At 43.6% G+C, this 27,457-nt stretch overlaps 1 protein-coding gene across 2 annotated transcripts; it reads right to left on the reverse strand.

Annotated features, from left to right (window-relative positions):
• Positions 1-3,044: 3,044 nt before the first annotated feature.
• On the reverse strand, positions 3,045-25,467 carry zgc:65895 (uncharacterized protein LOC393546 homolog). 2 transcript variants are annotated; one of them, XM_041032034.1, is made up of 3 exons: positions 22,666-25,467; positions 6,882-6,933; positions 3,045-4,905 (listed from the first exon to the last, which is right to left on the reverse strand). In XM_041032034.1, the coding sequence occupies exons 1-3, from the start codon at positions 24,729-24,731 to the stop codon at positions 4,636-4,638; spliced, it is 2,388 nt and encodes a 795-aa protein (XP_040887968.1). In that variant the 5' UTR covers positions 24,732-25,467; the 3' UTR covers positions 3,045-4,635. The 2 variants fall into 2 exon arrangements, with proteins under 2 accessions (XP_040887968.1, XP_040887969.1); XM_041032035.1 differs by lacking the exon at positions 22,666-25,467 and adding an exon at positions 7,345-7,643.
• Between the last annotated feature and the right edge of the window lie 1,990 nt (positions 25,468-27,457).

Below are 27,457 nucleotides of genomic sequence, written 5' to 3' on the forward strand. Positions count from 1 at the left end.
AGTGGCTGTGCTCGAAGGTGGGCAAGCAGCTCACCTGGACGTAAGGATGTAAGCTGCTGTGTTTGCTGAATGAAGGGCTCACCTGACAAGCTCATAGTTTGGAGCATAGTGAGGCCTTTGCAGCACTTGCTTACAAAACACTCCTCGAGTGCTCAGGCCGTCAAAGAAAGTCTGCACGTGTCAGTGTTTCTTAAAAAACTGTAACCCTTCGAGAGGACACTACCTCTGTGCCGGTGAAGGAGCTCTCATGTTCAGCATGACTCTTCTCTCATGCTCTATTTAAGTGCGGTCACGTGTTCACATCTCCCGCCAGCTGCTTCCCAAACACACGGACATGACCCACAAATAGCCTCTTCATTCAATCATCTGAACGTCCAATTAACTGTGGCCGGCGTAGTAGGTCTGGTAATTTCCTAAGAATGTCCACACTCGTGTTTCGAGGGTTTTCTCCTATTGGCATCACATGGTGCATCAAATGAGTCACCGCTGGTCTGGATTTTGTGTGTAAATAGATGTTCAGACTGGTGCAGAGACGTCCTCGCTCACAGGCTGTGGCATCGGTACCTGATTAATCGTACGTCAGAATGAAATTTAGACAAAGCACTGTCTCCATGTTTGACCCCACAGTCGCAGTGAAAATGGAAGACGTGATCGTGATGAAAAAGCCTTTTATGAAGCTGCTGCCGTGTGCTCGAATGATCTTCTTAGCTCAGGTTTTAGCCGTTGTATATTTGGGATTTTGTAGCGATGAGGCAGGTTTTGTTTTTCTGTGTGTACAAACACTGTTTCTGATGCCTGGACACTAGACGACTTAATCCCCACGTTGCATCTCGGGGGGCTCACAGGAGGTGCAGCCCCACTTGCTGACAGTCTGGACATTCAGGGTTTAACCAGCAGGCCACCTGCTTTCTCAGCAATAAGGACGACATCAGCAGCACAGAAGGAGGTCCACTTTAGGGGGTGTAAAGAGGATTTTTTGGGGTCGATTGTAGGGCAGAAAGGTCTTTGTATGTCTGGGAACAGTAGGCCAAAGGTAGAGGTAGCATGTGTCAGTGTGTGCAGGCTCAGAATAAAACCTAAACAAGCCATTGGGCCCAAATGTGTTATCGATGGCACATAATGTAAATAACAGCCTCTGTATTTGTGCCTAAAAACATTGCCAGAGGCACAAACAGAGGAGGTTAATCCACATGTGATCCCTCGGCCTCAGAGTACATCCTGTACCCGTGGCAGCGAGCTTGAAGAAAACACCTTTTGTCAATGAAATGGGATTTGCGAAAGTGCCATCTGGACACGAGAACAGGAGCTGCGTCTCCACACAGCGTCTGATCCACCCAGCCAGTCAGCCAGCCACTCCGAGGTCAGGATCTGGGATCAGACTGACCTGAGAAAGGGGGGTGGTTGGGTCCTTTAAATAGATATACATCAGATCACAGACCGCAGTTAATTAGATTTTGCCTTAGGACAGCATTAACATATATTTTCTTGATAATAATGGTGCAAAAAAACATGAAGCTGCATTGATTTAAATAAATGAAAATCAGATTGAGCGGTTTGTTTTTATTAAACCAACAAAGAAACACTATAACATCCCTCATTTGGACTGGCTGAATTCAAAAGAAACTGAGCTCTTGACTCTCTGCAGCTAAACAGGAGGGAAAGTGTAGCCTAGAAAGAGCTACTAAAAATACCACAGACACACTCTGAGCAGCTGTACCTTCAGGTTAAAACTTGGCCTTGAAATTAAACATCAGTCACTGAACTATTATCTTAGATGAGCCTGAAGGTTTGTGATTGACTTTGGGTACAGACCATGTTTAGCACAGGTTTAGGTTTTGCTGCACGGGCTTTGTATTAAACTGTGCTGCTTTCAGTGCTCTGAATACACTGGCAGCCGAGTGTATATTATTATGTTATGGCCACTTATGTTGTACAAGACGGATAAATATGGTTTCCACAGTCAGATTAATCAGCAGCAGGGCTTTTCTTCTTTTAGCTTTGCTGATATTAATAAAATAAATCTAAGGGGCCGCACAAATATAGCACATACTGCAGCATTTGTGTGAATTAGGAGATTTAAAAAAAAAAAAGATTTATAGATAATAATCCTACTGAAAACTGGAGATTATAATGTGGTCACACTGTATTTATGTGTGTAGGCGGGTTGGAATAAATATGTAATAAAACAGCATGCATGCTTTTATGGATGATCTTTTTTTCTCTCTTTTCCGCTTTTAATGCAGATTTAGAAAAGTAGTATATAAATATTATTATTATTATTATTGTATTTTGAGTTCCCATAGGAATTAGTTTTTCTTTACATGATGTATTATCCATTTTAACCTGCTTTTAATCAGATACAACTGCATTTGTAATAAAAACATAAACAGAGCCTGCGTGTATCTTCTTAAATAAAAAGATATATATTTCAAAAACGGTTTTAAAGCTAATTTTAAGACGTTTAATGTACATATTTTATAGTTAAACACAATGTTCAGTCGCGTCACGTAACGTCGCCCCATATCTTTGCGCGCTCCCCGTCTGCGCGTCCTCGCTCGCAACGTGCCCCTCCACGTGAGGTGGCGGCGGGCGGAGCGGCTTTAGGGGGCTCGATCATATACGACCAATGAGAGGAGAACATATAGATAAATATTTACATGGCGGTCGCCCACCATGCATATGTAATGAGGTGTGGTGAGGATGCAGCCAACCCTGCTTTTAAACTGGGAGTTGTGGGCCAACTGGGAAGCAGTGGAGGCTGGTTATTATCTAGAAAATGTGGAGTGCACTGAAAAGCATTGGCACTCAGTTAAATGAGGTAAACCCATTTTCCTTCACAGTATATCAATAACCTGCACATTTCCAAAGAATGACAAAGCCTCCTGCTTTACGAAATCTGTCCTGATTAAATTCAACCAGACCCCATACGGAGAAAGAAAACATAAGAGTTGTTGCTTTTTCGTTTTTATTTTTATTTGAGGTGCAACTGTCTAGTGCAATTGTAACGTCACATTTGTGATGGGCTGAGGAACATGCACAAAACATCAACATACTTCTGCTAGGCATTTCCTGTTTTTTTTTCTTCTTCTTTTTTTTTTTTTTTCATCAAGTGTCTCATAATTATTGTGTTCAGCGCTCCGGTTGCACTACGAGCAACTCCAAACACTTGGCTGTACAAAAGACAAAAAAAAAAAAAAAAAAGAAAAGAAGGAAAAAAATAAAACGAAAAACAAAACTGTCATTCATTTAAAAAAAACAAAAACAACTACACACGTCCCCAAATGGTAAAAACAGTCCAGATCATTTGAGCGAGTGAGTTTTAAGCGATGGCAGAGGAGAGTTCATGTACAGTACGAGGCCGTGTGTCACTGCAGGAGAGACAGCATCTTAGTGTCGAGGTAAATAATCCTCTTCTGGTCCCAACCTGAGTAATGACATCACAGGTATTTCAAAACCTGGCAAAACCATAGATATATATATATATTTATATATACAAATATATGAATAAAACAACTAAAAAAAGCTTTTATATATGTATCTATGGTTAGAAACCAGGCACTTGGCAGAGTTTAACTGGAAATTTTTCGTATGTACAAAGTTCACTACCTAGAAACAGTCATGTCCTATTTATTCGCCTTTCTGTTATTTCTTTTTACAGACCAGTAGGACATTTGTTACATCAAGGAGAGAGAAAAAATAATCCCAACAAAAAACAATCCCAAACCCTTCCCGGCCCTCTCTGAAAACATTGATTCCCTGCATAAATGTTTAATGCTCCATCCATGAAGGGGGAGAGTGCGTTAAGGGCGGGGACGGCAACGTGAACCTCGAGAAGAACACAGAGTTCTCAAAGTGAACAATGAGACGCAACTAATATATTCATCATTTTTTTATAACCCCCGCCCCCCTCCCAAACCAGAAAAGCAAGACCTCTTGTCGTCCTCAGGTGCTGTAAAGATTGAGACTCAGAGAAAAGTCAGCTGGATTATTGGATTCCCATTCCAGATGGGTCGTACAAATCTTTAAGGTTTGTCCACTGTTGAACATCGTCTGAAAAAAGTGCGAATGGAAAAAAAAAAAAGAAATGTAGAACGCGCAGATGCTGAGTACAAAACTGTGCAGATGGACAGCGCTGCGTTGAGGTGGGGCGGGGGCGAGACGATGGCACACTTTTAGCAGGTCGCACTGCGAGGGATTCGACAGCACTGACAAGAGCATGCTGTGTGCTCCCCTGATTGGCCGAGCCCTATGTTAGCTCCTCCCTCCTCTGGCGGCCCTGGACAACGTAAGGGTCGACCGTCAAGTTCCTGTCAGCTCTGTCCTTCTCTTCATCTTCACCATGACGACCAGCACGACAACAACGATTGTCTGAAGCACAAAAACAAAAGTCGGAGACAAAGTGGACACACACACACGCCGGTGCAACTCCAGAGTCTTTCAGTTAAATAAAATGTGCAACAAAGGAAAGTTGTTTTTCGTCCTCCGGTAAAGTTGAAGTGTCCTTGAGACGGCGGCATAGTCGGTCTTGATGCTAGAATCAGTTCACAGTATGGCAAGACTCCTTCCTCCTCATCTTCTTCCTTCCATCCCCCCTGTCTTTCATTCTCAGGGGCTCTCCAGTGTGCGGTTTCTGTATTAAGCAGACGAACCGGAGTTCTGTGTGGAGGGGAGGATTTGCGTCGATCCAGCGGGGACCGGGACCGGAGGCTGGACGGTGCTGGTCGGGGAGCCGCCGGTCTGGACCTGCGCCTGGAACTGGGCCATCTGCTCGGGGCTGGCCAGGGTCTTGAGCAGGTTGTTCTCCTGCTCCAGCTGAGTGTTGCGCTCGATCAGCTCCTTGATCTGCTCCTTCAGCACCTCCACCTCCTCGCGCACGGCATACATCAGGTGGCTCTTCACCAGGTCCTGAGGATGGACGGAGGGAGGGAGGGATGGACGGAGGGAGGGAGGGACGGAGGGAGGGAGAGGGAGAACGATTGAGAGATGATCAGCTAAATAATTCATCAAATTCCTTCTTCCATGTTTCCCCTGTGAGGCAAGAAAACATCTTATCTAAACCACAATAATCTCAGGCTGAAACCCGTCTCCTTATTACACAACATAAACTCCATGTTCTTAAATCTGCTTCTTCAGTTTTTTTATTTAAAGTTAAATCACCTACATATGAAAATACTTGTCACTGAATTGATTTGTCGTGCGATTAATCTCCAAATATTTTCACAATGGATCGATCGGTTTCCGACTGTCGCTCGGACAAAGATAAGGTTTTGTTTTAGGCTGTGAGGAATTGTGATGGTCATATTTTACAACTTTAAACAAAATAATTCATGAATTAAAGTAAGAAAATACTCATCAGATTTAGCGAAAATAAAAATCGCTGCAGCTAGAGCTCAAATTGTCTATTAATCTATTAGTCAACCCAGAAAAAATTTTTATTATTTTTTTGACAAATGATTAATTGTTTCTGACATTTTTCAGGAAAAGATGCTCAAATATTTGCTGGTTTCAGCTTCACACGTGAAGATTTGTTGTTTCCTTCTGTTTTAAATCTTTGCAAACTGAGCATCTTTGGGTTTTGGACACTCTGAAGGCGTCACCTTGGATTTGCGGTTGAAGGTTTTCACTTTTTTTTTAACGTTTCGTAAACTAAAAAGTTATTTAGTAAAACAATCGGCGCATTAATCTGTAAAGAGAATAAGTGACAGCAGCAGGAGTAATCACATCATTGTGATTCACACGTATCTCTCAACTTCCTATTTTAATGAAATGCATTTTGGCTCATTGTGCTTTTTCTATGCTCTGTTTATGAATCCAATACCACAAGAGACTACGAGCATAAAAATAACTACTCTTACTGAAGGAAGAACTGACTCATGAAACATGTGAGCCACTCAAACATGCTGTTACAGGGAAAATGTGTGACAGCACAGTGCAAAGGCTAAATTAGCATCAATAAATCACTTCACAGTCTTGCACAGCACATTCCAGCTGTAACGGTGTGTGAGAGAGGAGGAAACCTAGGAATGCACGCACAACATGAAAAGGTGGATTTAGAAAAAAGAAAAGAAAAACAGCTCTGTGGTGCACTCCCACGGTGATGGCTGAGCTGTGCCAGCCTGATGCTGAAGGGGGGATTTGAGTTTAATAATCTGAGCATCCCCTCCTCTGTAGACCCGCCCCTCCTTCCTCACTCCTCCTCCTCCCTGCCCAGGGAACAAAATGTTCCTGCACTGGGGTGGGAGGAGCCAATCACCGCCCGAGTTATTTATACTGAGCCAAGGGGAGGCTGCTGCTTGCCTAGCAACACAGGACGGAGAGGGAGAGAGGGTGAGGGACTATGTAAATGTATGAGAGGAAGGAGGAGGGGGGGATAGCGTGTGAACCTTAGCCTGGCCCACATCAAGTTGCCAACAAGCCGGAGGTCATCGGTCCAAATCGTGACAGAGCAGGAAGCTCCTGTTGCCTCTCATTCACATACCAGCAGGTGCATATGTTTGGAAAATGATGTGTTTTATTTGCATCTGCAGCTTAATTTCCAATAAAGAAGCAAAAGGGGGAACAAAAAAGAAAAGCACCATAGTGCTTCCCATTCATCCATTCATTCATTGCTCAGGGGCAGCTTTATCCTCTCTCTCATTAGTTTGTAATTCCCTTTTAATACAAACACTATTATCCTGTAAATAAACAGGTTATCATAACGGTACAAAATAAAAAAAAAATCTAAACATAAGGGGGTGAAATAGCTGTGGGAGTCCACATCGGTGCCTGGGTTACATAACACCGGAGGCAGCACATACATGTAAATCAAGACATGGGCCTATTTACAAACACAGAGCGGGTTCCGTGCCTGGGTTTTAGATGATTAAAAAGAAGCAGCTTACCATTGCTTGTTCAATCTTGTTGTCAATGGCCACCACACTTGCACCCGAAGAGCTGAAAGACAAGAAGCAAAACATGATTTTTTTGATGATTGATGATTTTTTTTTTTTTTTTTTGCTTGTGATATTAAGTGAACACTGCAGGGCGCGTATTTGGTGAAAATGCGCCTCCATCAAGGGCAAACTGACTGGCATCCGAGGTCCGGATGGTGCCCAATGAAAAATAAAAGAAAAGTGAGCATTAAATATCATCCTGCGAAGATGTCATGAAGGGTGGACAGCAGTCCGGAGCTCTTAAGGAATCATGATTAATGTCTGTGACAAAGCGAAACCGAATGGAGGTCGAGATGGCAGGTTCTGACTTTGAAGGCGGAGAATCAATGAGACAAGGTTTCGTGCATGTTGCTTCACTGAAACATCGCCCAATAATCAGCAGATGATAAAGCTGAGAGCCTGCTGACATTACCTATTGTCGACCCTGACTGATGCGCTCTCCTTCCCAAGCACAGAAGACAGAAACGATATGGAGAAATTCCTCAGTTGACAAACGCCAAGGTCCATCGCCACTGTGTAACATTGGGAATTCATGCTATCCCGTCCATTAAAACCCCATCAGGCGAGTGGTCTGCTGCACAGACTGGGAATCCAGTGGTATAAAAGTAGAAAAATAGCGCATTATTGAGGACAGGACGTCGGGTCTGCTCTCCGGGCGACCGCAGCGCTCGCAGCCGGGACAGCGCACACAAAGACTGAGGCGGCGGGCTGCAGCTCCGCGTACCGCGGCTCCCTCTCTGCATAATGCATGCAGGAAAACAGGGCCGACAGCCTGTGATTGGCGGAGAGGGGAGCTCATTAGCATAATACGTGACAGAAACCGGCACTGCGGCGTCGCTGATTGGAGGAGAGGTCGCTCATGGTAATAATTTAAACAACATCTCTCTACCTGCTGCACCGTCTATAAAAACCCGCATCCAGCCGAAACACATCCCCAAATGAAGAGATAAGATAAGATAAGAGGGGGCAAGACTGCAATTTAACAGAAGACATTTAGCTTTTAATGACTGTTTGGTCTTAAAACGCGATAAAATGTGCTTTTTTGTGGACTTTTTGCAGACTTAATGTGGACTGCAGAACTGAGAAATCTCCAGCTGTAATATGAAGCAATGTCTCCACCTGTCGGCTGTGGCCCGAGTCTTTCACATACTCCCGACACTGACTCTGCACAGGCTCCGTGTAATTGGAGGAAACATAATGAGCTGACCCTGTGGCAAAAGTGGCTAAAAGCTGACCTCAGCACAGTCCAGCTGTCACTTGTGAAAGTAAATAAACAACCCTGGAAGGCCTGGGAGCAGAAAAGGGTTCAGGTGGCAGAAACAGTAGAAGCCGAGCTCCTTTGTCCTCTTTAGATGAGTGTGACTGACTGAAATGGGAACACACTGTGCTTTACAGTGCAACAGGACCACCCCTCTGTTCTCTGCTAATGACAAGGCGCCGTTACAGATTATTTGGGAACAGTCTCAGCTTTGTCATGTCTGTGATGAGTGAGGAGGAGAAGCATGAGTCAACTGACAGAAAATCAACCGACAACAATTTTGATAGAAAAAAACAAAACAAAACAAAAAAACTGGGTACTTATAATAATTTTGTCTTCAGACAACCCCCAAAATTATTTGCTCTCATTCTGTCGACGGTCAAATAAAAAATTTCACTATCATCAATTTTAGATACTGTGTGATTTACTCATGGGCTGTAAATCACTCAAGCAGCTGATCAGATCAGCATTTCACTGAAAATACTTATCAATTTGGGTGCACTAATGTGATCAGATGGCGTGAGATGTGTAGGTGTGGGCCTCAGTGGTCGCTATGGAAACCTAGTTTGGACAAACAGCACACAAAGAATAGGAAGTACACTTAGTGTAAACAGTTGTCAAGATAAAATGGCTGTGTGTGCTGTATCTGCTCAGATCAGGGTGTGGTTTTCTTTTCATACTTCTGAACACACATTTTAATTTAATCAGTACGAGTTAACTGACCTCTAACTGTTGTTGGTTCACACTATTCATTCCACTGACTTTGACTGGACAAGGAGACACATGTAACAGCTTCAACAACAGTCTAAAGCTTGAAGCATCAGTGCGGTGATCTCTGATTGAACGTCAGGAGTCCTCTCAGACACCTGTCCTGCTTTAAGCACCTTAGCTGTGTTATATCTGTCCCTGGCTGGAACATTCACTGACAAGTACCAAGTTCAGGAAGTGGACAGTGTGTCAACGTGGGAGTCTGGAGATCAGAAACTTGTCTGAAGAGAAAACAAAACCGCTCGACCTGCTCATATGTTTGTATTTTACTTCCTCCAGCTCTCACCGAGAGACAATGAGTGATTTTAGAGAACTGGAAAAAATAACGTTTGTGGTCACTTCTCCTTTGAGAAGTCACCAATCCTACAGATTGTCAACTGTAGGAAAAAAAGTGTGTTTTCATAGTGGGGACAGGCTGTAGACATATTGCTTTATTGGGTTTGGGAGACTGAAATCTATCAGTGGCCTGAGAAATGAGCAAAGGGAGACTATGGGCTGAATGGATCAACTGAGGAACTGGAACATGATGCTTATTTGGCAGTTGAAATACGAGCGAAAAATTAAACTGAGAGCAGGCAAGACAGTTATTCTTTGTCTGTCTCCATCTGGCCAGAAACATGTTAGAGTGAATGAACACTAGCCAGCCACGCTTTCATACTCACACACAGTCAAGCGTAGCAACATGCATGTGCGGAAGCAGGAACACGGTGTCCTCGAACACACCGATAGCCCTTCAGGGCAGCGGAGAGGGAATCTGAACATGCTGAGGTGATGTGCCTTGATGCCTCGTTGCAGGTAGAGGCGGGCACAGCATTCACATGAAGTTAGATTTTAAAAGCGCAGGTGTTAACTTTCACCAAAGCGTTATCCAGCCGCAGGCCCTACTCAAACCTAACCAACTGAACGTCACAGTGACAGATACAACAAATAAAAGCCCCATAGCATCCTCGCTCGTTTAACCCCCAGGCTGCTGCAGTAGGCCCGGCCCCGCCACACCAAAGCAACCCCCCAACAACATGACGACAACACTACAGCCATCGTTACCTCTTCAGATGCTTCTCCAGCTCCCAGAAGAGCAGCTTTAGGGCCATGGCGTCCCTGCCCTGCGCTCCTCCTGCCCCGGCCAGCCCCTTCTCTCTCATTGATGCTCTCAGGCTAAAAACACACACGCCGACCAAGCACTTGGGCCCCCACACCCGCCCCACCAAAAACACCCCAAAACAAACACCACCACCGCACCTCCTCCGTCCTCCTGACCTGCGCCCTTTGGCCCTGACCCCCTGCTCCCCTCAACTGTGGGAGCTTCACATAGGGGAGCCTGACCAACAATGGGGGACCAGGATGGAGCTGTGTGTAGGACGGGGACGGGAGTGGGAGTGTGTGCATACAGCGGGAGCGCGCATTAGTGTGTTAAGTCCTCCCGATTGCCCTCTTGCTAAGCCTGAATCACATATACGCTCTCAGACGATTGGGTGCATGGTGATGAGAGACAGGAGGGTGGGTGGTGATGTCACTGCATTAGGAGTCATGTCACCTCCCCTTCTGATGTTATGTAAACTGTCATCAGAGATTAGGGAGATCCATCCAATAGGATGAGCTACTTTTGACCACACACCCTGTAAGCACGCTCACGGCCGGCGATAAGCCACTCCCTCCAGTCTGCAACCTCTCGCTCCTTCATATCATTTCTGTTTGTTTCTGGCAGCATCCTGACTGTGATGGCGATGGACACAGGAGTGGTACCCTACTCTACAGGAAGAGCGGGTTTGCACATACACTCCCTGAATATAAGCGCGACCATCCACCTCTTGCATCCCTCACATTTCCTCACACTGCTAAGAAGTTATGTTGTACCAGGCATGCCTTTAGGGGTCCTGTCACTTCTCATCAGTGGATGTACACTGGACACACACACACATGCACTCACAGTATGGGTCTTCACTGGAGCACGCCTCACGTGTACCTCCATGCTGGCAAAAGAAAAGAAAAAAAAACCTCCCACGCAGACACGCATGCATTTGATCACACAAAGACAATCAAGATGGCTAGCTGGACAGCACACCGAAGACCTGAGGTTGAGAGAGAGTACTTCAAAACACCAACACTGTATCTCAAAGGTGGATAAAAACAGTATCAGTTGTCGAGCACAGGAACTATAGAAAACAAAGAGCAGAGGCCACCCTGGCTGAGGAGAGCGCACACTTGTGAGGAACACAAAATGGCGGCAAGGGGTGCGCTTAGAGAGAGTTAGTTGGTGGGATTCGGTTCAACGTGTGCAGTGAAATTATTAACCTCATTACGTTGAGGTCACATCTTCTTTTCTTCCCTCAACTGTACGTGTCACTAACCCAAGAAACAATCAACAGCCTGAAACAAGAGCGGCGAAGTTGGAAAGAACTGGAATTTTCAAAAAGGTGTAATTACTGAGACTAACTTTTTAAAATTTTGTCAGTTTGTGATTTGAAGATCAACTGTGTACTCCAAAAGTACCATTACTAATAAGTTTTAATTGTTTTTACCTAAAGTTTATGGAACCAAAGGCTTCTTATTTGAGAACAGAGCCCTTCAGACTGTATATCTGTACATTGTGTACTTGCAGGTCTGGGGTCAGTGTACGCATGCTCGCTAAGAACAAAAGGCTCGAAACTGGTCTGAGGGAAGCGTTCACTGATGTGGAGACAGTTTACTTGCAGCCAATCGCTGATGGCGCAGCAGACTAGGATCAGCCAATGGCGAGAGACTTTGACGTCACGGCATCTCACATAGCCCAGATGGGATGCTCTTATCCATTATGTATCCACGTCCATCCAAAGCTTGTGTGTGTGGCGTGTACAAAGGGCTGACCCATATATTACCTAACCCCAATGTTAAAGCTTAATGCATATTTATACTACACTTTCTTTACTTTGAAGAAGTTGGAAAATTATGCTGACAAATATGCTATAATGGGAAATGTAATAAAACCAAAACAGAAGAAGTATTAGTCATTTTAAAGCCAAATTATCTTATTGGCGAGGCTGCTGTGTTCCACCAAGCTATTAGACTTTATTAGTTAGGTAATGAGGCCCAACTGTGGATAAAACAATTAAAAGTTAGGGCTCATTTTAACTTTCCCTCAAGCCTTTAAAGACACACTGGTCAACATGGTGCACAGCAGCTGCACAACACAACAGGAGATCTGTTCATTCTTTTTTTATTCCAACGACTTCACCGTGCACCCTGAACATATCTGAAAAGGAAAGAAAGAAGCGGTGGTGTACATCTTCTCCACACCCTGTGGAGCTTACATAAGGGTGGATGTGTAGCCACAGTGTGGCAGCAGAAGATGTGGCTGTGGAGGGAAAAAACCCCAACAGATGGTGCTTGCATTGCCCACAGTCAGAAATATAAGGTTTCACTGCAAAACAAGGAGTGAAGTATATGTGAGAGAAGTAACACCTATCTTTAAACCCAAATCTTAACTACATTAGAGAAAAACTATATTCTGTACTGTCTGGACAAATCAAGGAGACGTAATTATACTGCACTGTCACATTTCTTCGGAACGACTATATTTTCATAATACAAATTTTTTTTAAGCCAACACAACCGTCAAGAAAAGGCCAGAAAGTTAAATAAAGAAATTGCAAAACAAACTGAGGAGATATCTTAAAGCTCTAGTGACATGCTGTTCTAGAAAAGTGAAAAATCAATAGTGCTAACAGCAACCTAAATGCCTTCTGGTGTATCTGCCGTACAGTTATGGTCTCCATCTCTCCTCTTTCTGTCTTTTACCTCCCTTTATCCATGTTCTCTCTCACAAAAGTGTCCAGCTGAGTGTGAGTAACGGTTCCGCTGCAATTTATCGTGCGGTTTGAGAGAGAGCAGAGCTGGGCTCGCTCAGGCATCGGCGTGAGGTCCTGAAAAAGAGCCAAACCTGACACAACTGTAACTTATACGAAAATATAAAAGGGCTTGATCAGACAGGACATCACAAAGCAATTAGGGTTGCGACTGGGAACACAGCAGGCTTCGTAAAAGCCATCTCCACAAAAACCACAACACAACTGGAAGCTATCAGCTCATTTGAAGGCACTTTTTATATCTCACCACAAATAATGTTTCTCTGCTTCTATCTGTTTTCATCTTTCTCATCACTCCATACTCCATACAACACAGTTGCATCTTGTTTGTATGTTCTTGTGTACACCAGTGCGTGTGCTTGTGTGCGAGGCAGACTGGCAGAATCCGGTTTGGGAGGCTTTTAACACTGGCATTTACACGGCGGTGAACCAAGGCCGACAGCAAGATCAATGCCGCTGCACACACACAAACAGGCGCTTCACTTTAGCAAATGAAGCGTCTTCTTACTTTCCAAATTTAGAGAAAAATGAGAACGAGGAGCAATGGAAAGAATCTATGAACAAGATTAGTTGAATTACATAATTGAATCTGGACCTGCAACGTGCAATCATTCCTCCGTTATCAAGGTATCTATCAAAAATAGCCTTCTACCTGCTTGTAACTGGGGATAATCTTCCCCTGATCTTTGCCCAAACACAGACATAACAAAGGGCAGGAACGCCCCAACTCAAACAGCTCTCATGGCATCACAGAGCTTCAGGGCAGAGGTTCTGTGGAGCGTAAGTGAATCAGTCTCTGCCGTGCACGCAATGCCTTACATAACCAACCTCTGTACCATATGGACCATCGAAGACAGAGAGGGAAGGAGACGGCGTCTGAAATCTAACATCTCTACTGGTTTACTGACAATGCAGACATGCCTTGTTCTTCTGATGGATGAGGTATTACCTTTCAACACACTCACTCATTCCCCATCCTCCACAGAGGGTAGACACATATTTAACGGCGATATAAATAACAGAGACTTTTCAGCTTCTACATTTAGCAAGGAATGCGTGATACATTAAAATGTCACAAAGATGACATAAATAGAAACCAAAATAGTACAGGGAGGAAACGCTATCATGCATGTATCAGGGCTGCAACTCAGAAACCAAGAAGACTGCGTTCTTGGGTTTTCAATTTGGCACAAATAGTGGAGATTAAAGGATTACAAGCAATCTGGCAAAAAAATCAATACAGACATCTCATCTCCTTGTGCCTCAGTGTCTGACTATTTACCACACAAACTGGCAAAAAGCATCTTCATATGTATATCTGTAGTTGTAAAATCTTTGTATGCAGACACACAGGCGCACAGAAGTGTTCTGTGTGGCAAATTTACACTCACAAAATTGGGATTCAACAGCTCCCTACACTCGCTCTAATGCACAGGATAGAAAAAATAAATAAAAATCATACAATCAAATATTGCACAACCTTACGACGCAGTGACAACATAAAATGTTACAGGAAGCTACGCTGCCGAAAACCAGTCACATGGATGTGCACAGTGTTTCTGTTTGAGGGCTCACTGTCGATGTAAACACAGATAGAGAGCTGACCGTCAGTACTTTAACAGTGAGGTTCTTCTCAGCAGCGGTTGAGAAACTTTGCTCCAGGCTCTCTGCAGCGTGCAGGCTTCACGTGGGGATCTGCATGTGTTTTACCAGTCGGAAGGGTCAAGACTCTGACACGAAACAATCAGAACTGGCTTTACGCAGAATTATTATTATTTCTCTTCACGAGAAGTGTCACCGTCGGGGAGAATAAATATTTTTCTTGACGGGTAGTAGAGTGGTCGTGTTACTGTGTTTGAGTCTGAAATTTTCCTTCCAGGACAGGTGATTAATCAACATTTTTTAACAGCCAGTCTAGGATTAGGGCTTAAAAAAATTGGTTGATTCATCAAGCAACAGAAATCTTCAACTTTGATAATTGATTATCCATTTAATCAAGTACCGTTTTAAAGTTTTATACTGATAGTTAAAGCCAAGAATTTGAAGATTGATAAGTTGAGAAAATTATCAGTAGACCTGCTTCAGTTTCCTTGAGGAAGAAACAATCCCTGGCTGCTGTGTCCTCTTGCTGAACCTGACCTTTGACCTCCCTTTGGAGAAAGGAAAACAAAAAGAAATTCAACAAAGCATCACGTTACGTTAATTTCCATCTAGGCTCCTGAGGCCAAGTGTGATACACGTCTGGAGACCACTGATACAGAGTCTGCTTTGATATTTTCTATTGTTTACAGGCCACGCTGTCCACATGAACCACCATGAAGAGACGCAGCTGGCAGGTCACAACAGTGATGTTTCTTTTAAGACAAAAACTCCACAGACTTAAGTAAAACCTGAGTAATACCAGTGGCTTAATAAAAATTAGCTATCATTCTGTGGTCTTTTATGACATTACGTTCATAGGAAAAATTTAAATGGCAGAAATTTTTGAATTAAATCTGAAAAAAAAAACTTAAAAAAAAATTATTATTATATATATTTTATGATATATACTGCACATATTATTATATCATAATTTTTTGTACTTCTCAGCAATATTCTCAGTAATTTCTCATATCATTTATTAAATTAATGCAGCCTAGATCCAGATTAGATGATAAATTTAAAGTTCATTAAAAAGCAGATTATGAGATATTAATTTTGTTAGTTACTGTATCTAGCAGGAGTGACTGTACCGATTGTGCTGACTGAAGAACAGAACTGCACAATCCACTGTTACAACAATCCCACTTCTACTTCACATGTGTAACGCCTCCAGACAGGCCGGCTGCAATCGCACACAAAACATTTTAGAACCAACATATTTTAAACTTTTGTAAATTAAATACGTTTTAGAGCCTTCTAAAGCTGAAGGAGAGTAAATTCAGATTTCTTTCATGACCTGCAGATACGCTGTACATTTCAAAGCACAAAATGGCGGCGGCAATAAAAAAGTGGCAGTGGAATCAGCAAGTACATTCCCGCTTCCTACCCAAGCATTACATTGAGCATATGAAATTCCTTTGAGACAGAAATTAAACATACATTATAGTGATTTAACTCAGTGAGAGTCTTACACCTGCCGTCATTCAGGAGTATATTTTCTTTTTTGTTACTGAAGGTTCGATTATAGGATCTGACGTATCATCACATTTTAATGCAGGAAGAAAAGGTGAGTGTGAGAAAAAAAGCCAGAGGGTAAAATTATGTGAAAGGAAAATGACAGAGAGAGAGAGAAAATAACATTGCATGGGCTGCCTCTCCTCCTCATCTTCGCTCATGTTTTTCCCTCAGTGTAAAAGCCTGAAGGGAAAAAGAAGTCCTGTGCCATTAAAAAACTTCTCTCCCGTAAACACTTACCATTTCTCACACATGCACACACCATAAGCCACGCTGACGGATAAACTTAACACGCTCCCACCGAGAAAAGCAGACACACACGCACTGACACATATCACATCCTCACTGGCCAGTGACTCTCTTAAAGAATCTGCAACTCTGCATGAAGGCACACGGCGAGCAAACGTGACACAAGTCTACTCGGCTCTGCAACCCCCAAACCCCCACCCATGCTGCCCAGAACTGAACCTGCCCGAGCCTGAGCCGGATGATGCTCTGACCCGGCTTCACACAACATCAAGATGCACTTAAGGAGATGCAGCAGAGCCTGAAAACACTGGGCATCCACTGTTATCTCCAGTAAGATTCAAACATGTCTGATCCGATACATGCATTTATAAAATAAGACCACTCATCATTAAAAAAGAACAAAGACTGAAACACAGAAAATTGTTTTTTTTTAGACATTATAACAGTGCTAAAAAGTTTTCATTATTTTTTTAAGTTAAATACCAAATATTCTCTGGTTCTGGTGTTTCAAATAGTGAATTTGTGACTTTTCGTTGTAACACGACACTAAACTGAGCACCTATGTGTTTTGGACTGCTGGTTGAATAAAACAACACACTAATGTACACGACCTTGGGCAGTGGGATATTTTAAACCTACACCTCATGGCCAAAATAAATTAATCAAGAAAATAACCAGCAGCTGGGAATTAAAGAGCCACAGCCAGAACACTAAGTGAGCTGATGATTCAATGACATGATTGAAATGATTTTACTTACTGACAGCACAAATTCTTAAAATAAAATCTTTTGCAACAGGACGAATAAAAGGGGAATCCAGAATAAGTTTCTGTTCAATAATGTGACTCATGCATTGGTCAGGCTGATATAAACTTGTCCATGGGAAGAGTGAATCAGTTCACCCTGAAAAGAAGCACACCTACTGTGTCACAAACTCTGCCAGAGGATATATTACATCAAACACTGCACCCAAGGGGCCTTTTGCGGCCAGTATACACACACTGATCATCTATACACCCACCACCGACGTTAAGCACAAAGGGTCAGAGTGTTTTTACACAGAGAGGATCTAAAACCATTCATATGTTCGTGATTCATTCATTGCGTGCAGGAAGGACATTTCCACTTAGCCGCAAGGCACATTTTAGGTCAGCGATTCTCAAAGCACGTTAAGGTTATATAAACAGCTGTTGGTCCAGGCTGGGAGGATTTATGAACAAAGGCTGCCACCTCGTGGGGAAACAGCAGTCCAACAACAAGACAGAGTGACAGTAAAGTTAAGGTCTCTACTGAAGCGTGACTTGATGCCACACTGCATTAACTGACAAACGATTTAACGACCTCCAGGTGCGGCTAACAGTGGCTGAAAGGCAGGAGTTGCCACCCAAGAAATTAGAAGCAACACTTTGTTCACAAAGCTGCTGTCCGACTTCCAACTTTACGATCCATCAAACAGGAATAACAACGTCACAATACAGAGGCCTATTGTACATGCTTAAGGCAGTTTAAATTTCAATGCTGCAGTTTCAAATGTGTGCAGAGGCAGACAAACCCGTGACAGCAGAGTATCACATACTGCATACATGGTGTGCCAAAAGGAAACTCAAAGACAGTATATTAGGGGTGGAGAGTTCCCATACAGGCACATCTGCTCCTGGCCTAAGCTACCACAGACATTCCTGCATAGCCTGAGTTGTACAGGTAAATACCTGAATAAAGAAGTTTGGGTTTATGAAATACAGAGTACATAAACAGGTAAGTGTGGCATGAGATAGTAAATGCACAGAGAGTATAATATAAATACAAATATGCCACTGCAGAAAATTTAAAGCTGATGTGTCAGTTTATTCTCATCTTTATGTTTTGTTATTTCGATATGTATAAACCATGCAGTGGTACACCTAACGTTCTTATCTTGGGGTGTGTTCACATGAGCAATGCTTCACAAATGTTCAGTATGACTCACTACTTAATTTTAAATGTTCATACCATAAATAGAGTTAGACCAGTCTATGAACTTACACTTACAATCATAACATCAACTCAAAAAAATACCAAATTACTGTTGGGGACCCTCTATAGCTTTTCCTAGGAATCCTGGGGATCCTCAGAGCCTGGCACTTAAAGAAGCCAGTGTTTTCTTGAAGCAACACGTCCTAACAGCAACTTTCCCTCTGACAGTAACTCAGAGCACTGGTCCATATTTGGTCTTAGCCGTCGGGGACTCCCACTGCCTCGTAAAAGCTCAGTTTGGATGGTGAGCCTGTTAAAAAAGTTAATAACTAACTACTCATGAATGAGACCTAATATGTGAACATACTAGCTAAAATTCATGACAAAGAGAAGGTCAGCATATAGAAAAACAAACATGTTAATTAAAGTGCCTCAAAGTGATAAATTAAGTAGGAAACCAAACTTTTCACATGTGCTGTAGCAACCAGCTCTAGTTTTACAGCAAGAAACCAAAGCAAAATACTATTATAAAAACCAACTACTATTACATACAGCTCCTCTGGGTAATGCCTGGAAAAGTTCAGGCCTGCAGTGCATGTGTGAAAACAGCTTATGTCAAAACTGCCTAACACGCTAACAAACCTGATATGCTTGACCAGGCACAAGAAAAGGAGTCTTCACTCTCCTGTCTACCTTTGGCAGACCTACTGACTGCTTAAAAGGCCGTCTTGATTGAATGATGATTACAACTCGTGACTGCTCGGCTGTTTGAACTCATGTTACCTCAACTGCTGCTGAACATGTTTACTTCTTTAAAAGCAGTAAAATGCTGAAAAAAAACGTCAAACTTAAAGAGAATGTTGTTTATATAAAGCTGTTGAGAAATTGCGTGCACACGTTTTATGGGCAAACACTCACTAGGCTGCACCTCTAACTTTTATGGCTCCAAAGGATGAGGTCATATGAATTAATTGCCCAATAAAATGCACTCAATGCACTATGACACTTCACATGTCTTTGACATTCACTTGGCTGTGAAATGGATATTACTACTGTGTGGTGTTGTTCAACAAATGAGCACAGGATTCACACACTTAGATGCTTTCATTTCATTTTCTATTTCATTCTTAGATTCTTGTGGCGACTGAAGCACAGAAAACTGATTTTAATGGTAATTATTCCAAAATAATGTCTTCAATCAGAGTGTTCAATATACTTATGCACACCTAAGTATTCGCAGGGTATAATTTTGGTTTAGGCTCATTGCCAACATCATGCTGTAAAAGAAAGAAACTGACTGTGCCCACAGAAGCATGTGCTCTGCAGTCTCCTGTGTTGCTTTGTGACAATTTTATACTCTATTTCAGAGTCAGACCGACTCGTAGAGTCAGACTTTTTGCTGACATGGTGAAATGGTTTTATAGCTAATAAAAAAATCAACTTAAAGGGGACCATTTTACACAGTGCATGCATTGCTTACTGTTGTTTTGAGGCTACAAACAGCAGTAAGTCGTGGCATATGAATTCTCTACAACCTGTGTGCAAAGTCATATTTCTCGGGAAGCTGCTGTTGGTGCTTGAAACAGACATGACAGGTGTAAAATATACTGGAAGTGTGTGTGTGTGTGTGTGTGAAAGTCACGTGCATTTCCCTTCTACTGTGAAAAGATACTGGCAGCTGTCCAAACGTCAAATCATACTGGCAGCGACCTGCAGGCTGAAATTCCACTCGAGGGCCCGATGAAAGCACTTATTAATACCACTGTCCTTACAGTACTCTCACTGATATCGGCCTCACTGACACATATAGAAACCGACAGCAAGCAGGTGAAAAGAAACAAGCAGAATCCTGCAGAGCACAGACACGCCCTCACATCAGTGCTTTACAACATGACAGCAGTCATGCACACAACTTGGCTAGATTGAGTGTTTTCATAGTCATGACAGCTGCAACACAAGGCTTTAAAAGAGCCAAACTGGACTCTGCCAACAGGTCTCGGTCCAGTCATCCTGGACAACTAGTTGCTACTGTTCCAGTTACCTACAGACAGAAAAAACAGAGCAATATGTCACAAACAATTTGAGCCCAGTCACTGTTTTCCTATCAGAGTTGCACCCACTAGGTCTGCCTTTCAGGATCGACCCAAAGCAAAGCTGCAACAATAAGCTGATTAAACAACTGCTAGAGAACAAACCAGTAACCATCTAGATGGTCTACTAATCATTCAAGTAATTTTTCAGCAATAAAATCCCCGAAATTCTCAGTTGACAGTTTCTCCAGTGTCTCAGATTTTCTAGACATAATGATAAATCAAAAATAAATATATAAACCAAAAAATATTGCTGTAAACAAAACACTTAATTAATCCTTCTGCAGTGGCCGTCGTTACTGTAGGCAAACTGTCACTATTGATACAGGTGTTTTGATTGAACAGCTTAACTAAGCATAGTCACTGTTTACCTGTTGATGCAGTGTGCTGAGTTCACTCTTCCTGACTCCCAATTGTAAATACAGGTGCAAATGCTTGATGGTTAGGGGAAAAACCTGTAGACTACTAAACTGCACGTGACTGTGTACTATTAGCTTAGAAAAAAACACTGTGTGTGTGCAGGAAAAGGAGAGGGATATTTTAAGAATGGAAAGAGAAGACTCGACTAAGGGAAAGAGGGCAGAGGAGAAGAGTTTGGACAAATGACATGGTGCACGGAGGAAATAGAAAGAAAGAACGAGAGGGTGACAAAAGGAGATAAACAGAGAATATGAGACAGAAAGAAAGCAGTGACAGTAACAGAAACAGAGAGGCAGATCACAGCATGACATGAGCATGACTATAAACAAAGCAGACACACACACCGAGACTGTCTGCAGCTGCAGGACAGTGGCCAATTTACGATAAGAAAACAGGCAGACAAACAGATGCATGGACATAAACACACTTACAGAGGAAGGCATGCAGCTGCCATGCAAAGCACACATGCATGCACAGACACACACACACAGTCACGATGAGGTGCCATGAATTGCTGACAAAAGCCTCCACACAGAACACAGCCCAGCTCTGTCTGCAGCTGAGTATGACCAAGGCTACGTCAACTTTGAGCCAGCAGTTATCGCGTCCTGTCTCTCCATTCCTCGAGTTCAGGCACAATCTGAACAGCTGAAAATACATAAATGGTTAGATGCAGCTCACCAACAACGTGCTGTGCTGATAACTGAATCAGAAGTGTGTTTACTTGCTGTTTTTCTCCATTTCAATTCTGATTCATTGCTTTTATTTTTACATCATTAGTGAGAAAACTTTTTAGAGAGTTTGCATTTCTTGCCAATAGCTAAATAAAGCCACATTATGCAAGACTATTGATTTGGATTTCAGTTATGAGATCTTAGGTGAGGCTGACCATACTCAGTTGAACTCCCTGAACACCCTGCAGGCACTATTGTTGTACTCACAACATGAATCTCCTGCTTAACCAGAACTCAGGGACAGTACAGTGGTAACACTAGAATGCTGCCACAACAGTGCTCCATTTCTCTGCAGCCAGTTGATCAGATTTATGCAACGCAACTCCTGATCAGACCCCGTCTCCACAACACAGACTCTGAACGTGTCCACTTCATCTTCAAATGGAGCATGGGAGGTTTTTTCCAGGACATCGTCTCTATTTAGACCAACCTTGTGTTTTTAGAAACTACCTGCAACTGCAACAACCACTTTGGAGCAGTGAAACAAACAGGAACATAAGGTTGAGTAATTGCACACATAAATAAACCATTCTGCAGTTCCCTCAGGGTGGTACAAATCAACAGATCCAGTGTCTAATAAAAGACTGAACCTAGGGGGAGAAGGGGAAAGGGAGTTGCGAAGACTGAACAAGAAAGGAAGGGTTGCGTGAGGCAGAACAACAACAAAATTGTAGCCTCACTAACACAAAGACTCCTGAGTAATGGAGGTGGATGTGCCATGGTAGGGGGTAAACCAGGGCTGTGCATCTGCTGAGTCACCAGCTCCCCCAATGACTCAGCAGCTCCACTGCTTCTATTCCAGCCACTGATATTTTTGCAATGGCAATGTCCAGTGAGCTGTCTTTCTCCCGTTGTCGCCTGAGGGCTGACAGAGTGACCTCAGGTGACAGGAGATCAAGCAAATGTGACACTGAACTTGTAGAGCTGAATAACAGAAAACCAGTTGCACAATGCTGTTACATGCAGAGCTACAGTTATGGTAGTGAAAACAAAAATCCTTAGCCAGGCCACAACCAGACCTTGTTAATCATCCTTGGCTGTTTCAGTGATGTGATGGGGGCAAAAATACAAGTGTTTTTCTCCCTTTCAAAACATGTTTCAATATTACTGGGGGAAAAAAAATAAATAACCGGTGCTGTAACCTGAACAACAATGAACCAAGAACAAGAACTTCCACTTCTCGTCTGCTTTAAATACCTTCATCTGAAAAACAGTGTTTACAGTAGAACAAACAGCTTTAGCCACACAGGCTGTCCATCCTCACCTGTCCTCCTCTCCTTCAGCATGCTGAGTCCTGAGGCCTGCAGTAGCGGCAGCCATGAAGGCACTGGCCTCTGCAGACATCCCCATGTGGGCCAGTGTTCCAGCAGCACCGCTGGTCTCCGCAGCCCCCTCCCCACCTGCCACCCCCAGCCTGGGCAGACCCAGCAGACCTTGGTGCTGGAGCAGAAGCTTCTGGGCGTCCTCCAGCTGGGAGGTTTTTGGAGGAAGTTGGGTAAAGGTCGCGCCTGGGGTGAGGAGGGGCTGGAGGTCAGCTTGCAGTGCAGTCAAGGGCATGTAGGGGGTCCCATGTGTGGGTGCTACTGGGACTGTGGCAGTGGAAGGGGCTTGGACCTGTGGCTGTGGGTGAGGCAGGGGCTGAGATGGGAGAGTCTGTGGCTGTCCTGCAACAAAGGTTGCTGAAGCAGGTGGGGCTGCCTGACCTTGATGCGGCAGCTGCTGACTGATGCTGACCGGTGGCTGTGCCGTGCCCCCTGGCACTGGTGTTATCGAGACTGCTGTTGTAACATGTGGCAGCGGAGGCTGGACCTGGGTCTGGAACGGAGCCGTGGGCTGGATGAAGTCTGGCTGACGGACATTTCCTTGGGTCATGACCCCTGCATGGAGCTGGGGTGCAGGGTAACCTCCCTGGCTTTGAGCCTGGTGGGGATCCACAGCATAGGGCAACTGCTGGGGAATCACAGGGGTAGGCTGATTTACACTGGCCTGTGGTGTTGCTGGAGGGAGAGTGACAGGGGCCACTGGTTTTGGCATGTGAGCTCCACCAACAACCTCCTGGGGTGAAACATAGGTCAGAGGAGCGGTCTGGACCAGTCCTTGTGGTGGGCTCTGCATGGCTTGTGGACTAGTGAAGTCCTGGCTCGGGGGCTGATAGGCCTGCAGTGTGTGAGGTGGCTGTACAGCAGGTATTCCTGGGCCAATCCCAGCGTTAACTGCCTCAGTCTCTGCAGCCAACTCTGCACATTTTGGTGCCTCGGACGTCGCTGGATGAGGAATCTCCTTTTCATAATACTCTGTGCATGTCCATCTTCCTTTGCGGAAAGGTTCAGAGTTAGTATCTAGCTTGACTACCCTAAAACGAGAGCCAGTAGCTGTCTGGGTCTGAGTGTGCTGGGGCTGACTGCTGGAGACAGCAGCTGATGGGCCTGTTCCTCCTCCAACAGAAGCTACTTGCCCACTCACACTAGTGTTGTCAAAACCTGTGGGTCCAGGAGGAGGAGCTGCAGCAGCTGTGACAGCAGACACATTAGAAATGTTCACACTGCCCTGTAGATGTGGGTCAGTGGCTGTCCCAACAACAGTAGGAGCTAATGGTTGGGCTGTCCCACCTGCAGGTTTAGTGTTATCCGACACTGGTGCCCTCTGGGACTGGCTCGGCCCAGCTTTGGAAGCCATAGCTGGGCTGGAGCTAGCCAGGGGAGCAATGGGAAGAGCTGGCAATGGGGTTTCACCTCCTCCAAAGCTATCAGAGTGATGATGGCGGGACTGGCTGTGTTGCTGAGAATAATAATGATGCATAGTCCCATTTACCAAAGAAGTGTGCTGCTGAGACCCCTGAGGGATGGAATGGGGGTGAAGAGGCTCATTGGGAGACACAAGTCCTGGTGTGTCAACCCCATGGAGACTGTTCAGTGTCTCATCAGAGGAGCTTCTCTCTGGCACACCTGTATCTGTGGCCCTGGACACTGAAACATCCAGGATTTCAGAGGACGAGAGGTCTTCAGTGTGTGACTCATCCATATCATCATAGCTCTCAGTGTCATCTGCTAAACTGTTGTTACCGCTCACATTTATCTGAGCTGAGGTGACACTTGTTATCTGGAAGCCACTCTTCTTCTTCACCTGAGCGCCAGCCACTTGGGACTGGGGCTGGTGGTGAAGTCCGGGAGAAGAGGATCCAGCCTGGGTTGGATTATCGTCAACCGTGCTGACACCACTGCCCCCGGCAGCGGAGGCTGCAGACGCACCGCTGCTGCCCCTCCTGTAGTGGAAAGCCGTTTTCCTGCTCCCGGTCCCTGGCGGGTCTCCAGAAAAGTCCTGGTGGTGCATCTTTGCCGTCAAAGAGTTAAAGTCCAAGAAGTGGCTGGTGGCTGTCTGAACTACCTACTAGCCAACACAGATGCTAGATAGCTGGGTCAGCTGCAGTACCGCGATACTAACGAGCCATAAGTGAGAAGTCAGATGATTTATGTCCTTTAAAAATCAAGCTTAATGTTCCGAGCTAGTTAGGCAGAAACGCTAGCTTATAAGTAGTATTCTTCTACTTAACTCAAATATTAATCCACCTTCAGAAAGATAAAACAACACTGTATTAAATTAAGCAAATAAAAAAACAAATAATGCGAAATTTGGCTAGCCGTTGGTTAGCTTAAAACTGTATTGGGTCTCCAGCAGCAATTAGCCACAGTCTTCTAGAACTTTGTGTACCTTTTCACCACTAATCGCGATTATTTTGCAGTTATTACTGTTTACAATTACATTAATAAGTCTAGCCTTTACTACTTTAGGTGCACTCAGGTGGTCTTCAAAGTGAATGTAGAGGATTCCTAGCTGGCCGGTGAATGTCGCAGGAAAGCAGTCGTCGCATCCATTCCTCTCCCGGACGTCAAGTCTCGTTAATACCGAAACAAAAATGTGCCTGGCAAGGAACAAACTTCCCTTGATGTCAACAGGCAACAGTCTGTAAATAATATCCGTCTTTGTAGGGATAAAAAATGCTCGTTAAGTCCATCTCAGGGCGTTTAAACGAGTCCGTGTTTGCTGTATCATTGCCGGTGAGCAGCAGCAGCAGCTAACGGGCTGTCAGTCTCAGAGGAGGGAGGAGGAATGCAAACACAGCGACTGCGCATGCGTGTCTCTGCCCATTTCCTAAGCTTGGTGTAATGTTCAGGCTCAGATGTTGGATCGGAATTTACATAACCCTGGTATTCATGCATGGCAAGGTGGAAAGTTTTTCTTACATAGATCGATTTGTTGAAATATTAATCAATTCTCAGCTGAAATTTTTATTTTGACAATTGCAATATTATAAAATAGAGCCTTTCCCAAAGTACTTATCACTTCAAGCAAATGTCCATGGTCACAGTGTCCATTTTACAATACCAAGCATATGAAGGCAGCATGAGGCTCCATATGTGAGCTGGATGAACTAAACAGTACTGATTGGTGTCTCTGCTTTAAGCATGGGTATTTCAACGTGTATTTGCTAGTAATTGGTTGATATATGACAAGCTAATACTTTTCTAATATTTGCTCATATACACAAAAATCAGATACACAAAAAAGACAGATTTCCTTCAGAGTAACTACAGTACACTGCATTTTAAAAACGTTTTTCAAAGTATTTTCCGTATTCAAATGGCCTTTTTATGTACAGGAAGATGACCCAATCATCACTGACAACATGTCATGCAAAACAAGTTGTGACACAAAGTTTGTGTCATGTAGGACTGTTGAGTCGAATTCAGCCAGAGGCTAGAGGCTCATACAAATTACTAAACAAATCCCTCTATACAGATCTTACCCAGCAACAACCACTCAGATTTTAATCTACCTGTTTGTTTTTGTGCCTGCCTTCTAGTGACAGATTCTCAAGTTAAACATATAACAGCAGGATATGACTGATGTGCTGCCTGAGTGAAGGAAAATCAGTGTCAGACAGTTGAGACAGGCCTGTAAGAGCACTTCCAACAAGTCAGCATCACAGCTATTCATAAACACATCACATGCACCTGTAGGGGAGGGCGAGCTATGGGAAAGTTCCACTCTGAAGTCTGATTCCAAAGGTTATGTAATGTTGAAACCACAGAAAGTAAACAGAGAGATGTAAGCCATGCTTTCTGTAAACTTTCAACATGAACATCAAGAGTGTTCCTGGAGAGCCTCAGCCTCTGCTGATAAGAACTTCAAAGTGTTTATCTCAGATTGACGCTTGGGTGTTATATCAGCCTCTACTTAAATTTAAAATTAATTAAAAATGTAAAAAAGCTTTTAATCACAGAAAAAACATCAGCAGAGGCCTTATTATGGAAACAGAGATATGACACTTAAGACCCATGTTAATAACGTGATTTATCAAAGTGGAGAAACGCTAAAATTCCCAATTCTTAAAGTGACACTCCACACAAAATCTATTCTGAGAATCAAGAGACTCTCCACCTGTAGGCTTAAAACATGGCTCTGGAGAGTTTGTAGTTTCCTTTCTTTTCACAACAAGCACCATTTTCAGATGTCTGCCACTGAACCTGTGTTTTGACTGTGCGAAATAAATAATACAAAAGAAGAGCAAGATAGTGCACTTAAAATACTGGGAAGATTCTTAAGAAAATTAAGAAAATTAGGTGCCTAATATAGGCACACTGTCACTTCCTGTATGTGATGTTTCACATTGTGATCTTAACAGGCATATTGCACATGGTGATATTGGATCAAGGATCAAGGATCAAGGAACTTTATTGTCATACCAGGACATTTGCATGTTATGGTACGAAATTGGTACTCATTAGTATAAACATTAGAGAAATATAAACAGAGAATATAAACATTGTGAAATTTAACAACTAACAATTAAATAAGATAAAAATAGATAAGGTAAGGTAAGGAGGCCGAAGTTAGCATGTGCAAAAAAATATAAATACTCGTGCAAGTAGGGAGTAGTGGTAGTGCAAGGGTCCGTGTATTACCCTATAAGAGCATGTTGCCCTATAATGGCCAGGTATTGTACTTAGTGGGACAGTGTTGTAGTGCAAGGCTGTCAGTGTGGGGTGGGTTGCGTC

Source organism: Toxotes jaculatrix, chromosome 24 (genome assembly GCF_017976425.1).
Source record: "Toxotes jaculatrix isolate fToxJac2 chromosome 24, fToxJac2.pri, whole genome shotgun sequence".
Lineage (NCBI taxonomy): Eukaryota > Metazoa > Chordata > Actinopteri > Toxotidae > Toxotes > Toxotes jaculatrix.

What these genes read in the sequence shown, in the direction of transcription:
- zgc:65895 (XM_041032034.1), bottom strand. Translation starts at nt 24,731, where the DNA reads ATGCACCACCAGGACTTTTCTGGAGACCCGCCAGGGACCGGGAGCAGG. An exon ending in GCTGAAGGAGAGGAGGACAG is followed by an intron (nt 6,934 to 22,665) that starts GTGAGGATGGAC and finishes CTTGTCTTTCAG; the next exon opens with CTCTTCGGGTGCAAGTGTGG. An exon ending in ACAAGATTGAACAAGCAATG is followed by an intron (nt 4,906 to 6,881) that starts GTAAGCTGCTTC and finishes GTCCATCCTCAG; the next exon opens with GACCTGGTGAAGAGCCACCT.